General features: G+C 31.1%; 1 protein-coding gene across 1 annotated transcript in view; it reads right to left on the bottom strand.

Moving 5' to 3' along the window:
• The window catches only part of LOC123695169 (choline O-acetyltransferase-like), a 29,761-nt gene that overhangs the window by 10,298 nt on the left and 3,643 nt on the right, over window positions 1-15,820 (bottom strand). Inside the window, exons 2-3 of the mRNA XM_045640929.1 lie at window positions 6,990-7,069; window positions 6,411-6,602 (exon numbers count right to left, since the gene is read on the bottom strand). Coding sequence (XP_045496885.1) covers window positions 6,411-6,602; window positions 6,990-7,069 — 272 coding nt within the window. The remainder of the gene's footprint in view (window positions 1-6,410; window positions 6,603-6,989; window positions 7,070-15,820) is intronic.

The raw sequence follows: 15,820 nt of genomic DNA, 5'->3' as shown, positions 1-15,820 counted from the left end.
CAAGTTTATGCTTTGGAAGTGATTTGAGTGACGAAATAGACTCAGTAAAGACTTTAAATACACTTTTATTGTTAAGTTTTGTGACTCTTGTGCTGTTTTCTGGAATGGCAATGGTGACATTCGTTTGATTTCTTTTTAAAAATACGTTATCTCTATTTTGAGGACTATTCAAAGCTTGAGTGGTCTCTACTAATGTTGAAATATTTGCAGTCAAGTCATCAAGACTTTTCATAGCAGAAGAAGTGCTACTGGCATTGAATGCTTTTGTAGTTTTTGAAGTCAATATTTCATCTTGACTATTAATAAAATCAATGATTTGGACTTGATGCATGCCTGATGTTTTATTGTCCTTTTTGTAGTATAACTTCTTGTTTAAAATGAAATCTAAATTATTATTCGTCGTATAATTCTTAGCATTCTGATGCTGTGGTAGAGATGTTGAATTTGGATTTAATACAATAGCTTCCTTAATTGAGTGATTATGAAAAGTTGTAGCTTGCTTGGTGGTGGTACTTACTTTCGTAACATTAGTTTCAATTCTATTCTTAGAGTCAAGTATATTAGTAACTATTCGACCATCTTTTATTTTATTCAATGTTTTCAAAATTGGCTCCGTTGATTGATATTTAAAAGCAGCAGTGTTTTCTTTGTCTAATTTAGGATAGTTACTGTTTTTGTCTGATTGCTTCAGGGTGCTTAATATGAAACTAATTCCTTTGTTGGACCTATTGACTAATTTATATTGAGGGGCGTTTGTTTGGTCCAATGTGGCATTATATTTAGACAAAAATTCCCCACTAAATGGAGTATCAGTCTCAAAGTCAGTCTTATTTTTGTTTTGGCTGACGTTAATTTCAGAAACATATTTATTTCTTGGTACTTGGTCACTTAAAATTCGTTTATCAACACTGGCAGTTGTTGAGGATTGACTTTCTATCTGACGATCTATCAAGCTTGATTCATTCAAGGTTATAGTTGTTTGTTTCATGGATAATGTTGTTTTCGATGATATAATTGAATTGGACATATTATTAATTCTTACCAATGATCCACCAATAGTAGAATTATTAATTAGATTAAGTGTTAGCAATATTTGAGTTTCTTCTGTAGATGTTGTATTATTTGAATACTTCGATATGTTTTTAAAAGATGACTTTTTCGTGTTATTAGCATTGTGTTTTAAATTTTTATTCATTAGGTGGCTGTTAGAATTTTTATTAAATAAGTTTTTGTTGGTAGAGTTTGTATTTAATTCTGTTTTTTCTTCGAATTTAGCGATGATATTTGTGGAGTTTTTAGTTTCCTTCTCTCCCATTCGTTCTAATTCCATTGTATCATTTTTGTTTAAAAATTTATAAGCTTCATTAACACCTCGATAACTTTTTTTATTAATTCTTGTATGTATATTTTTGTTTTCTATTGCAGGATACATTAATTTTGGATATTTCGAGGCAATCTTTACATGAGTATTATTTTTCACAAAATTTATTTCTTGATCGTATTTATTATAAGATACTTTTTTCGTAACATTTTGATACACAGGTAAATTTTCTCTCATCGTATCTTCGATTCTTATACTCGAATCAGTTGTCATCGTAATTGGACTAGAAAAGCGCTCTGTGTATTGAACATTGCTTGTGTTAATTGATGTTTTCTCTAATTTTTCATCAATTGGGAAAGCAATACGCTCAGCAGTTATATAGTTTTGTAAATTATTCATTTCGGTACTAGTTTTATAGAAAACAGTTTTTAATATCTCTGATTTATAAACACCGCTTTTGAATGAATCTGAATTATTTACATCTAATTTATTCTTCTTGTAATGCGACTCAGTTTGATAACTTTCTTCATCGATAATACTACGCATAGGATTGGTTGTATTTTCATTAAATGTATCTTGTATTTTAGTATAAGAGTCCTCGTTTTTCAATTTCTTAACATTTATATTTTTAATTACACTTGTTTTAGTATCTTTCATTATTTTATTGAGTTCATTAATTTTCATAGTTGGACTGATAATGTTGGGAGTTATTTTCCAATCAAGTGATTCAGGAGAGTTATATGACGATGTTTCAACTCTATTCGTTGTTATAATTGTTTGTTGTGAATTATTTTCATTTAATATTTTATTTCTTTTCGTTGTGAAATTATGAACCGTTTCAGTATTTTCAAAATCTCTATTAACAATTGCAGGTTTCGTTGAATCATTGTACTGTGATATTTTCGACATTAACGGTGATGTTAAATAATTATTATCAATTCGGATAGCTTTTGTTTGCTCATCACCTTTTGCTGTAATGTTATTCCAATTAAGCGGTAAAGTTTCAGTTGTTATCGTTTCTTCATTATTTTCATTTATTTTTATCGTTGCACCAACCAATGCTTTCCCTTCCAAAATTGAGTCTGGATGTTGAGATGAGTTAGATAAATTTAATTGAAATGCATCTGTGATTATATTCCTTGTTGTCTCATTTAAATAAAACTTGTTTAGATTTTTTTCATTTATAGGAATATCTGTAGTTTGCATTAACTTATTAGATTTAAATGACGTCTTATATGTTGGCTCTAAATTGAAAGTATCATCAACGTCCTGATTATTTTTGTCCGTGGTATCAATGTGTAAATGTAATGGTATTGTTTCGTTCGATTTATTAATCTTAATTGTAAAGTTAACAGATGAGGTAGTGCTTGAATACTTCAATCCTTGTGATTCAGGTGTACAATAATTTGAGGTTTTGTTTGAGATAGGATACTCTGAAGTAAATTGTAATGGTAAGGTAGGTGGATTGGTATTTTTAGGGGATGTATTATTTATAGAATTCTCTATTATGTTCGATGTATTATGAATAGTCTTACTATTTGAGTTTAAATTTTCTGTATTTTCAGTCATATGCGTTGATTCTGTAATTTCATTAAATTGTAATGGTGGGCCAGATAAAGCTATTTCTGTAGTTATGCGATGGTATGGTGGTGTCCACATTTTCTGCCGTTCATCCACAAATTTTGTTTGCTTATTTTTTATATTGCTTGTATTAGTCATATTTTTTTCCACTGGAACATCAGTTATATCGTTTATAGTTAATAAAATACGTTCTGTGATGTTGCTACCATAAAACTTTAAGTCCTGATTAGTACCTAATACATTATCCTTTTCAATATTGATTGGTGTAGCATCCAGAAATGAGCTGATTTCATCATTCATTAAATTCGGAATAACATGAGTAGGATTCATTATTCTTTCATTGTCAAATGGGTCTACCGCTTGTTTGAAATTTTGTTTAACAGTAGTGTCCAAATCTTTCTCAGCTTTTAAAAACTTGGTCACATTTTGCTTATTAGTTGTTACTTTAATGGTCACGTTGTTTAACGACACACTAGAAGTTTCATTTGATTTTATTACAATCTCTTTTCTTTTGTCCAAAATTTTTATTTTATTAATTGGATAAATAACACTTGATAAAACATTTGAGTTTTGGGATTTCGTTGTTGGATATGTGATATTATACATTTTATTGGGTGTAATAATATTATACTTAGGGGTATATAGTAACGACAATTCAGATAAACTATTTCCCGCTGTGCTTTCATAATATATTGTATTTTCTAACACGTTCGACATAATATTATGACTTTTCAAGGAACTTTGGTTTTTTGGATGTTCAGATTCATTTTGAAAATATGACTCAGTTTGATTTATTTCTTCGATCTTCTTTGCATGAATAGGATTTGTTATTTCTTCGCCGTAAAAGGATGATAGTGAATCTATAATATCCGTCGAAGAAGGCACGATAATATTATTTTCCATTAACGTTGTTTTCCTATTCTTATTATAAGTAAGGGACGCTTTGGTGACATTTTTTAGAAATAGCACTGAATGTTCACTTATATTCATGGTATCATTACTTTTGATATTATTATGGAGTGAAATATCACCAACGTATGTAACAGATAAATCGTTTTCAGTCTTGGTTTGATAGTATGCATTATTTTCAGTTGTATTTGTTATAGTAACATTGGTTGTTTCTGCAATTATGTTTTCTCCATGTATAAATCTCTTGTTTGAATAGAACTCAGGTAATTTAGTTTTATTTTGCAACGAATTATGATTTAATGCAATCAGATTATTTTTTGTTGTAGAATCTCGAATACTTATACGATCTGTTTTGCTAATTTTGTCATAATCTCGCGACGATCTTTCATTAGGCAGTTTTAATATTTGTGTAACTGTTTCAATACCTGATGCAGTGTTAAATTTAGTCGTTCTTCTGTTATTTTTATTAATTCCACGGGTTTCTGCATCTATTTTTCTAAAAGTATTTTCGTCTTTAGCAGAAATATTTATATCATGAGTGTTGGTCGTCTGAATTATTGATGTTGTTTTGTAATTTGATGGTGCTGTTATATGATGACGATTAGATTCACTTTGTAAATGATTTTTGTTATGTAATGGCTTAATCTCATTTGTAATGTCTATTTTAGTCGTATTATACAGCTTGCTCTCGGTTAATTCAAACTGTATATGTGATGGATTCTTAAAAATAAACAATAATTGATTAACTCCACTGTTTCTTAATTTAACGACATTTTTAGTATCATTCGTTGAATAATTTTTTACATATTTTACAGTACTAACATCGACGCTAATTGTATTTTCAAATGTTGTTCTGAACTTGTTCTTAAAATTATCCAACATAGATTTTCTAATGGGTGTTGTTTCTGGTATGTATGTTTGGATATCCGCCGTTGTATTTAAATCATTTTTATTTCCAACAGTATTATTAATTAACAGGTCAACACCGATTTCACCACAATTGTTCATGTCAATATCTAAGTATTCCGTACGTTTGCTTTTATTCTTAAACATTTGTATTAAAGACTTTATTTTCAATACTGTATCCTTATAGGTTTCATCTTTCTCTTTAAATTTTATTTTATCAACAGCTTTTAGTACTCGGTTTTCACATGATGGTAAAATTAAATCATTTTTACAGCATATAGTCGTTACATCATTATGAATCTGATCGGTAGTAACATCGATATAAATTTTAATTGTATTCAATTTGCGTATCAATTTAAAAACGTGTGTTTTATTTCTTATGTTATGGGATGCTAAGAAATTATAAATAGAATAAAGATTGCATTCATTTATCGATTTAGATATTTCTTTACCATCACGTTCTTGGAATGGTTTCTCATATTTTGTATCAATTACATCAATTGATATAGAATTATTGTTATGAATAGCATTTTTTAGTTCTTTATCATCTATCACCGTGTCTTGCGGTTTATTTTCGGCTTTAAGTGTGAATATTACAATAACATTGTGTTGTGGTTTGTCCTCTAAGAATATCTTCCTTCTTAACAAGCTGTATTTATGAATAGAGTACTCGTGCAAATGTTTGCTTTCTATTAATGTTTCGTATAATATTTTTTCTATATCACCATCCTTTCCTGAAGCATTTTCAACGTCCATTTCATTAACTGTTTTATTAATTGACTCTTGAACATCTGTCGTGTTGGTTCCTTGATATAATTGATTAAGTAGTTGAATACACGTACTATTGAATATTTTTTCATAGAAATCGTTATTACGTTCGGTTGTTTCCAAATTCAATAAATTCGCGCTGTCTTCGGTATACGTTTTCTTCGCTAATGTTTCGTTCATGCACAAACACAGAGTTTTTAATAAATTAATTGTCACATTATACAAATGGTCATCATTTTTTGCTTCGTCTATCGTTTGTAAAATTTTCAACAAATGCACCTCATCACTGTCACTATTTCCTTTGCTAGTGTAAATATACGAAACAATATATATCAAGCATATAACAATTATTCTTCTTGAGTACATTTTAAGCAAAGTTCCGTTTGTTTGACATTTTTGTTTTTTGAAAACACAGCGTGTAATGTAATTGTTTTGAGTTATTGGAGGGAAACTTCGTTATACGCTTGATAAGGAACGGAGGAGTGTTCTGAATGCAAATTTACGTTGAGAGCGTTTTTATCGTTTGGCGTGATGTAATTTTAGACGATTTATAATATAACGATGGTATCGAAAAGATAACAGTGCTTAGATATCGCTGAGTTAACACTAAGGCATATTTTTAGGAGTGGAATAATGGAAATTGAAACATTTAAATCTATTTGTAGTTGAATCAGACAATTCACTAAATAAAATACAACTTCACTTACTAAAAGTAATTGAACCAATTAATTTTACACAATGTATATTTAAACATAATTTGACCTCTTCCAATAATTATTTATAATAATTACGAAGTTTGTTGTAAGTTTAAAATTGTTTAAGAAACTCAAAACTTTCCTCCCATAACACACATCTACATTCTACACACAGATAAAACTGTTTATTCTCTCTACTATTACAAGTATAATTCTCTCTCTCTACTTACCCAATTAATCTTGTCCTTCTGCCGCTGCAGCAGTATATTCTGCAGCTTGGGACCCACGTCCTCGATAAACTTCTTGGCCAGGTCCCTCGTGGTCTCCATCTGTTGGGGGCTCACGATCACCGACGCGAAGTCCAGGTATGTGTCGATGGTGGCCTGCAGCTCTGGTACTGGTAGCTTGGCTACTTGGACGCACTAGTTTGTGAAGAAGATTGATTTAAGTATAGAAACGTCTTAAAATAAATAAAAATATAATTTAAAAATGGGTATAAGTACCTACCTATAAGTACTTAACCTATTACAGTATATAATCCATACTAATATTATAAATGCGAAAGTAACTCTGTCTGTCTGTCTGTCTGTTACTCAATCACGTCTAAACTACTGAACAAAATTTCATGAAATTTGGTATGGAGATATTTTGATACCCGAGAAAGGACATAGGCTACTTTTTATCCCGGGATATGACGCAATACCGGAAATCCCACGGGAACGGGAACTTTGCGGGTTTTTCTTTGACTGCGCGGGCGAAGCCGCGGGCGGAAACCTAGTTTTAAATAATAGACGTAATTATAGACATACTTGAAACTCGTCGTCCTCCGCCCCAGACATCTGCGTACTGAGCCATTTCTTTGGAAAGGAGAGCAGTGATTCTCCCCATCCTGAAACAATAGCAGTTCTTATAAACGAGACAAATATCTTTTGCTTTATAATTCAGACTAACATTTTGCAGAAAATAACGAAAACCTAAAAATAAACCATTTCTAAATAAGGTCTGTAGTTACTAAACTAAAAGTAAAATGTATCTTTCTTCGATAAAATTGTGTTAAGTAGTTTCAATGTTTTTTAAATTACAAGTAAACCCTCCTCTCATTTATCATTAAGCCCGCTCTAAGGTCTAACAAAATCTACACTAACAATTTTCGAAACACCTTGACTCATATCAAATTATCAAAAGGTGTTACCTATATTCTATACTATAAACCAATATGTATAAAAGCACCCAATGTCAATTATCCCAAACAAACACAGTAAAGGGGTTGAGGCAAAGAGGCAATATCCTGCCGAGGATTGCATCTGGACTGTTTGCCGGGATAGATTCGTATGATTGGTTGATTGATTGCATTTATATCAATATGTACATATATTATACGCATGGATAAAAGGAGTTGGTGAAATATAGTGCAGTATTTACGAAAAACTGCATAGTTGCATGTTTTTTTAGTTTGTCTTGGTGTTACTAAATAATTACCTATATGTATAAATATTTTACAAAACATGATTTCAACATTAAGGTTTTAAAATGCATGCTTTATATAATAATAAATTATTATTATTTTCCAATTTTTATAATAATCAATAAACTTTTTTCTTAAAACTGATGTTAAAAAATACTAACCAATTAGAAGATTAATCTCAAAAACCTTCATTCACGGCCGTCTCTAACGGAACACGTCCAAAGTAAATTAATTAGAGCTGATTAGAGGGGGCAGATGAATGGCCCTAATACGTGCCGGGGAATTGCCCGGGATGTGATCTAACGTGCCATTTGTACCTTTATTACAATCGCTATTGAATTTAAGAGATAGGTTTTACACGTTTAATATAAAGTTATCTAGCTTTACATAACCACTAACGGTTTTGTATGTGATATCGTTTTAAAAACCATTTTCTATTTTCCAACTAGAATCAACGACTCTAGAAATGCTCTAGAATAAGTAATTTTCCTCTTCTTAAATTAACCGTACAAACAAACAGACAATGTTACGAATGTAAACTTAGTGGTAAATAAAAATCATATTATATCGATCCAACATTTAAGAAAGGCAAAAAGCCTGCCTTCCTGGCGTCACCCGTGGTACATATTTACGTTTTCTCTACATAAGAACCATCCTTGGACTTCCACAAACATTAAAAAAAAAATTATCGAAATCGGTTCAGCCGTTCACACCTCATGCCGTGACAACGTGAAACGGGTTTCAATTTTATATATATAATAAATATTTAAAATATTTAAATTAGAACATTACTAAAGAGCACCCATCGACATCGTATTATCATATCAAAGATAAAATCGAAGAAGAAGGCAGAGAAAATACTTTATTAAGCTTGTTTTCCATTAAAGCTTAAGATTTGATCCAATTTCATTGAGAGGACGTCAATGTTACACGTTCAAGGCTCTCTGTAGTCCCTCGAGAAATAGAAGCTAAGACTAGACTCAGATAACTTCGTTCTAACTGCGAACGAGCTGAATAAATTCAATTTGTTTCCCTTCTAGTACTTTATATACGGGAATACGAAATGATGTTAGGAAACTTGTATTTGAAAGTACATTTTGAATTTAAAGGCATGGGTTAAAAGAGTATATTATGGAAGGTAAAATAAAGGATTCGGTTTAAAAAAAGGAGAACGTATAGTTTTGATACGGAGTGTGAACATGTTTTCTTTTAAATATTTTTTATAATTAAAAATCCCTTTCACTTATAAAAGCATCAATTTAAACGAATAAAAACTGCCTACATTTATGTAGCCACTAAGCCTTTTTATCTCCATTATATTTTTAGTGTTCATTATTTTATGATATTATATCAGCAGCACTTAAACAGAATATTATAAGCATTATTCTTAGACAAAATTAAACGGAACCAGATCGATAATCTCTTTAAAATATCCGATATAACTACATTAATATTTTGCGATTTTTAACCTTCCGAGGTCAGGATAATTGAATTGGATGCTATACCGTGATTATGAACGTGGGCTAAACCTATTTACGTACTAACTTCATTCCACAGGAAAAGGATTACATTTTCATATTTTTAGTTTCCAATATCGAGAACTTACACGTGGATATATTGAATAGAAAACCAACCTTTTTAGATTATATGTAAAGGAAAAGTATAACTCAATGTTAAAAGAAGATAAAAAGAGAGTCATAAAATAGAGTCGTAGTTGAAACTACTACCAAACTATAAATATTCTAATACATATACAATAATTGAATTAACGAACAACAGGAAAATTAAGTTCATTCCTACCTTTATACCTACGAGTATATGAAAATAAATTTCCATTTTCTATACATCTAATTTTACTATAACAATGTTCAATTTCAGAATTGAGCACAAAGTCCCCTTTAAAACCTTAATTGAAAAAGGTATACAGTGGAAGTTTCCATCATAATATCGTATGTAAAGGTACTCCCCCTCCCCCTCCCCCCACACGTGTTAGTTCCCACGGGGATAGTCTCCCCTCGACGGTGATGTTTGCCTGGTAACTTACACCTTCAATATTGAAACTGTAAGTTTGGGTCATTGTGACTTTAATGTAAGTAAATAAATAAGATGTAAGCTTACGTGATTTACGTCTGAAATAGATATGGAGCTACTAAGCCAAGTATACTTACTGACCGAATTTTACTGTAATTTAAATTTTTCATACAAATATTTGTTAGCGTCTATCAAACGCATGCAAAATAACAAACAATAATAAAAAAACGACGTGTGTCACTCGGGGACTGCCGCGGTAAAGCTATTGCATGCTATGCCTTTAAGCCTCCGCCCGTCGGAGTGGGGAGCGTGAGGTTTTTTCGTTACGGAATTTCTCGATTCAGTCCCCGCGCTCAAGGCCCGCGATAGAAGCTATGCAATAGCTTAAAAATTGCTGCATACACGTTCACCTATACTATAAAAAGTATCGTAATACCGTTTTGCTGAAAATTTCCAGCTCAGCTGCACATTTTCGCCCGCCGGCCAATTTCCTGTAATAAACTGGACGCTAGTGAATATCGAATAATAATAAATGGAAATAGAAACTAGTAGGAACTAGATTATATCTACGATTAATTGGCCGGTCTATAGAAAAAATATTAAAATCAATAACTTTATTACTAAGTATGGTAGTTGATCGTGTTAGTAGAATATGGAAAACTTAACTTATAATATTTACTACCCCAAATGCAACACCTAACAGCATTACTTAACATACAACCAAAATCGGTAAACCATACCAACCTACATAGCTGCACTACATACACATCACGACTTATAAGTTATAACATATTGTAATTTATTACAAAGTACTACATTTTAGTTTGATTTAAAAGTTTTCAAATACTAATTTACCAAAAGCACTAATATATATACCAAAAGTGATAAATGTAGCTTTCGTAGCACTCGTAGCGCTCGTAGCGGTCGCGAGGCGCGAGCCGACTACGCAGGTGTACTATTGATCTTTCACAGGTGCTACGGTGTGCTATCGTAGGGGTTTTATGTTATGAATTTAGGTGAAAAATCAATAATGATATGCCACAATATTGCAATGTTCGTGCTACGAATTTTGTTTACATGTTACATGTACGGTAAACACTTGTAGGCTAGCAATATGAAACAAAACATTCACAGTATTCAAATTTGATGGCGTTTCATAATCAAATATACACAGATTTTATTTATAAAGTCTAGTCATAACATTGTTAGATATTTTTATACAAGGTGTTGTAATCGTGTATACGTATAACTTTCATTTTAATTTTGCAAATGCAACTGTGCACATTATTAACATATTGCATAATAGACATTACAGGTTAGAGCTAAACATTGGCTGAACATAACACTCAACTTTTAGGCTAAATAATATATCTTCCAAGAATGTCCTCACGAATTTGTTAACAAGTAGCAACTTCTACCAAACTGTACTTAGGGATTGTTCGCAGTAACGACAGTATCGGTGAAATTAATGACATTTTCACACGCAACGCCACGAAACTGAGCTTGATTGATGAGTGTGAGGTTAGTAGAGTGGGTGTAGTCCTGTTCTTGTGTCAGTAGTTATTAGACAGGTAGAAATATGGTCTGCTAGAATATACGAGAGGAAGGTGTATCGTGTCATCGTGGAGCTGGTGATATCTATTAATTAAAAAAATAGTGATGATCGCTATCATATACTTAGATATTTCCTGTTTAATATATAGGAATAATTGTATAACTCGGTTGTATGTATTGGATAGACGATAGACCACAATCTTAGACCGCAATGGTATTTTAAAATCATTGAATTGTCAATCGAATAAAAGTGGAGTAGTTTCAATCAATAACGCATTTTCCCTTATTGATTCAGTTTCCTGGAATTAACATAAAATACATTTATTTAGTATAAGTGTGTTCAAAAATGTCCATAAGATAATGTCAAAGGTGCGATAGAAATAGACATATTATAAATTTAGGTCACGAGTATTCTTTGCCCCATCTCGAAGCAAGAGCTGCAAATCTCTCGGGAGATGGGAAGATAGATCGTATTATAGAGGTTTTGAAATAATATAGATGTTGTTATTATTGCTCATTAGCTACAGGCTATAATAGATGTATTTTGTTGTACCTACACCCGTTAAAAATTGTTTAAAAACACGATTTATTGATTTTATTTTATTTATTGATTAAGGTAAGCAGACATAAACAATCGTAAATAAATTTAGTGGAACAAAATATATGAAATCTCCTGTGTTATAAAATATAATTAATGAGATTAGAATTAGTGCAATAAGATCCTATACTTTCGTTCATAACGACGTAGTAACTATACATCTATTTACTAATTTATGACGACGTAGCGAAATGCTACGAGCCTACGAAATTTACTTCTGGACATTATTTTGACTTCAATCTCATCTGGCACTAGAAAAGATTTATGATACTTCAATCTTTATCTCCTTTTAATTAATTCCATCTTTGTTTTGTAGTATAAAATTAAATAAAGGTGCGTTAAAGCTGGATTTTCTCACATCCATTCAAACAATTTCTTAACGCTTGCCCAGTAGTCTATCACGGCTTTTACACAGCTTAAAATAAATTGGTATTAAAGCCACGTTTTAGGGCGAGGGCAGTCGGCGGGCGTGCTTGTTAAATTTTCATGCCTCGATTCACCCCTTCGCTTTAAAGGGACGAAGGGTTTTTGTATTTTTTAGGGAATCATGTCGGATGAAGCAATTAAGTACTTTTTGAGAGGTATGCTAACGATCACACTTGAACTAGAAAAATTTTAGAAGATAAAAACATAAATAATAATTTCTTTTTTATATGAGGCTTCTTCAAATTATTTTATAAAGTCATGTTTATTGAATTTAAAGTGTGTTGTAAGTAAAGTATGATTGTTCATATTTATATGGTTTTGTATAAATCTTATTAAGGTAAACGCAGGTATTAACGACCCCTCTAAGGCGATTTCAAAATCAACCATATTTTTTAAGTATACTGGTTCTTCTAAAGATTTATAATTTCATTTTATGTGCTAGTGTTATGTATAAAAAATGTATTTATTGAAGCAAATACATTGTAATAAAGGATTATCTTGTAAAAAATAATTTACAATGTGACTTAGTCGATTGTTGCTATTACCGACCCATAAAAACGGCTGTGAAGCTATTAACGATTTTTATGCAGCTATTCCCGATCGTATGTGAGAGGAAGCCTTTTTCCAGCAATGGAATGTATAGAAGCTAGTGATGATGATGATTACCGATCTTAATAAAATGAAATAAAAATGCAAATATATTCGTATTTTTTAATTGTAGTTATTTTTAATAAAACAAATGAGTACTTTTTAGTAATGAACTAAATAATTATAAACTTTTAAATTAATCAACATAATACTATTAATGTACATATATTAAATTAAGGATTTCAAACTCTAGGATATTTCGTTATGCTATTTGATTGATTGCTTCGGCGAGTTGTGTTTTACTGAATACTTTTCGCCGCTTTCGTGGCTCCATATTTCTGGAAAAAATATACCTAATTATATGTTTTATGTTAATTTAACCTAAAAAAAATATAATTTTTAATAGGCACCTATTATGTCATAAAAGCAATAAAAATATATTTGCACGCTCAATTACGAGCAGAATGTTTAAGGATCAATATTATCTGTATATACAAACATCTTTATTCTACATTCTGCAAATAAAGCAATTTGAATTTGAATTTGTAGATGAGAAACTAAACAATCTATATTCGATCGGTAATAGCTTCCTATAGTTGCTATTGCCGACCAACATGGGTCGGTAATAAAGTATGTAAGTATAAACCTAAATTGAATTACCGACCCATAAAAAAATGGTTATTTTAATTCATTTGACCATCAGACTATAAAATAGATTATAATTGATTAATGTCATACAAAATATGAACAAATGCATATTGTTTAAACAAAAAAAAAACAATGATTTACTACTGTAACTATTCGATAGGGATCCTCGAAAATATCATAATTTTATATAAATTGACAACGCTAAAAGACACAACACTAGACAAAAAAGTTTAGTCGCTAATAGATTTTTATGAAGACTCATAGCTTAGATTTAAACTGGTCCATAAAACCACTTGTGTTAGTGTGATATAATAACATAAAAGAAAATAAAACAAAAAGTTACGTTGCTGCCATTGCCGACTTACGGGTCGTTGATACCTGCCACGACTTAAACTGGTGAAGCTAACACCGTCCCATTTTAATTTAAAGTTTTATCGTTTCAAATTACTTTTCATTAATAAAATGTTGTAAGAAATGAAAAGTTGACACTTAAATGCATTGACATTTAGTAATATAAATTAAAGTATAGATGTCATTTGTTTGTAAATGTCTTAAAAAGATACTCACAGTACTTACCCGAAGGAACAACGGAACAGTACGACACGTCCTGCTTCCACGCTACCCCGCAGCAACTTACGCATTTTAACTCTTTTTTGCTCAGTTACTCACTCTAACGTTAAAGTATACGATGCTCAAGTAATACATTCGTGTATAACTTTGCCTACCTATAGCTAGAATAGTTCTGGAAACGTTTAAATTTCGAATTACTTTTATAGGTCGGTAATACCTTCAGATTTTAGATGGGTCGTTGATAGCTGCGTTTACCCTATGTGTTAAATTCTCGTTTTGCGTTAAGAATAAAGAGTTTTATCAATTTTTTTTTAATTACGAAAATAATATAATTTATAAGGAATTCTTTCGCAAACATAAATATAGGTACCTAAATTTACTTGCAATCGAATTATATCAAATTCAATTAATGATATCAATGGAAAATGTACCATTTGATCCCAGACACAATAAACCAATAAAACAAACAAACAGCAAAAGCTACGGCACTTCAGTATAAAGAGGATCGAGAGGTTCGGAGGGACAAACTTTATTTACAGAGGACTTCTCAATCCCTTTGACACATAAACCGAGTAATGTAAGTAGATTATAATTGGCAAATATCTTTGTACTTGTAAAAAGTAAAAAGAATTACGGTTTTAAGCCAGTTACAAAAAAAAACAAATTAAGTAATGTCTTTCTTTTTCATAATTTCATACTTAATCGGGCCAGTGAAATTAAAGTCTAAAAGCGAATTTAGTCAAGTTACAACAAACAATATTTTTATATCTTCCTGTCAACTAAGCTCTCTGAATTATATTTATAGTTGGTTCTAGTTTTACATTACTTTTTTATATATTTTGCTTACATTATTTACCGTCGAATAGCCCCTGAAACAAAAATATAAAGACCTACACAAACATTCCCTTTAATTCGACTAATTGCTTACTTCATTTAAGCCACCCACATTCAAATATATATTTTAATACACTCCTATTAAGATCCAATTTCATTTGCAATTACACTAATTTAAATTACAAACAAAAATGTACTTATAGTCAGAGGATTACAGTTTGCTTTTCAATGACATGCAATTTATATCTCATCGAGCGTTAATACACGGATAATTAGACTTTATGTATTGCAAAATAAAGCTCATTCTCCTATAATAATGTACGGAATCGATCTCTTTCCTAATTGGTCGATTTGCATAGCTTTGACGCATTTTGCAAATGGTTAGTATAATAAATTATTGTTCGGAAAATCCATACTGATATTATAAATGCGAAAATAACTCTGTCTGTCTGTCTGTTACTCAATCACGCCTTAACTACTGAACCAATTTGCATGAAATTTGGTATACCTAGAGATATTTTGATACCCGAGAAAGGACATAGGCTACTTTTTACCCCGGGATATATGATAGGTTTTATCCCGGAAATCCCACGGGAACGGGAACTATGCGGATTTACTTTGACTGCTTGGGCGAAGCTGCGGGTGGAAAGCTAGTATCTCATAAATAGACTATAAGACTTGCTTCTCTGTTTCAATAAGGAAGATATTAAAAAAAATATCTTCAGTAAGGTTATTATGGATGTCGTCCGTTGAGGTTTCTAAACACCACACTAAATAATCGGATATTTGTACCGTTTTCATGGTTTTCATGCCAAAAAAATCGAATAAAGGTAAATATAAATAATACCTGCCAAAAAGAAAGACAAAAATATTCATGGAAAAGACAATTGCACGATATCGTGAAGAACGTGCGTGCAAAGTTGCGA

The sequence above is a fragment of the Colias croceus genome, chromosome 10 (assembly GCF_905220415.1).
Source record: "Colias croceus chromosome 10, ilColCroc2.1".
Taxonomy (NCBI): Eukaryota; Metazoa; Arthropoda; class Insecta; order Lepidoptera; family Pieridae; genus Colias; species Colias croceus.
This window is presented reverse-complemented; position numbering and strand designations above follow the sequence as displayed.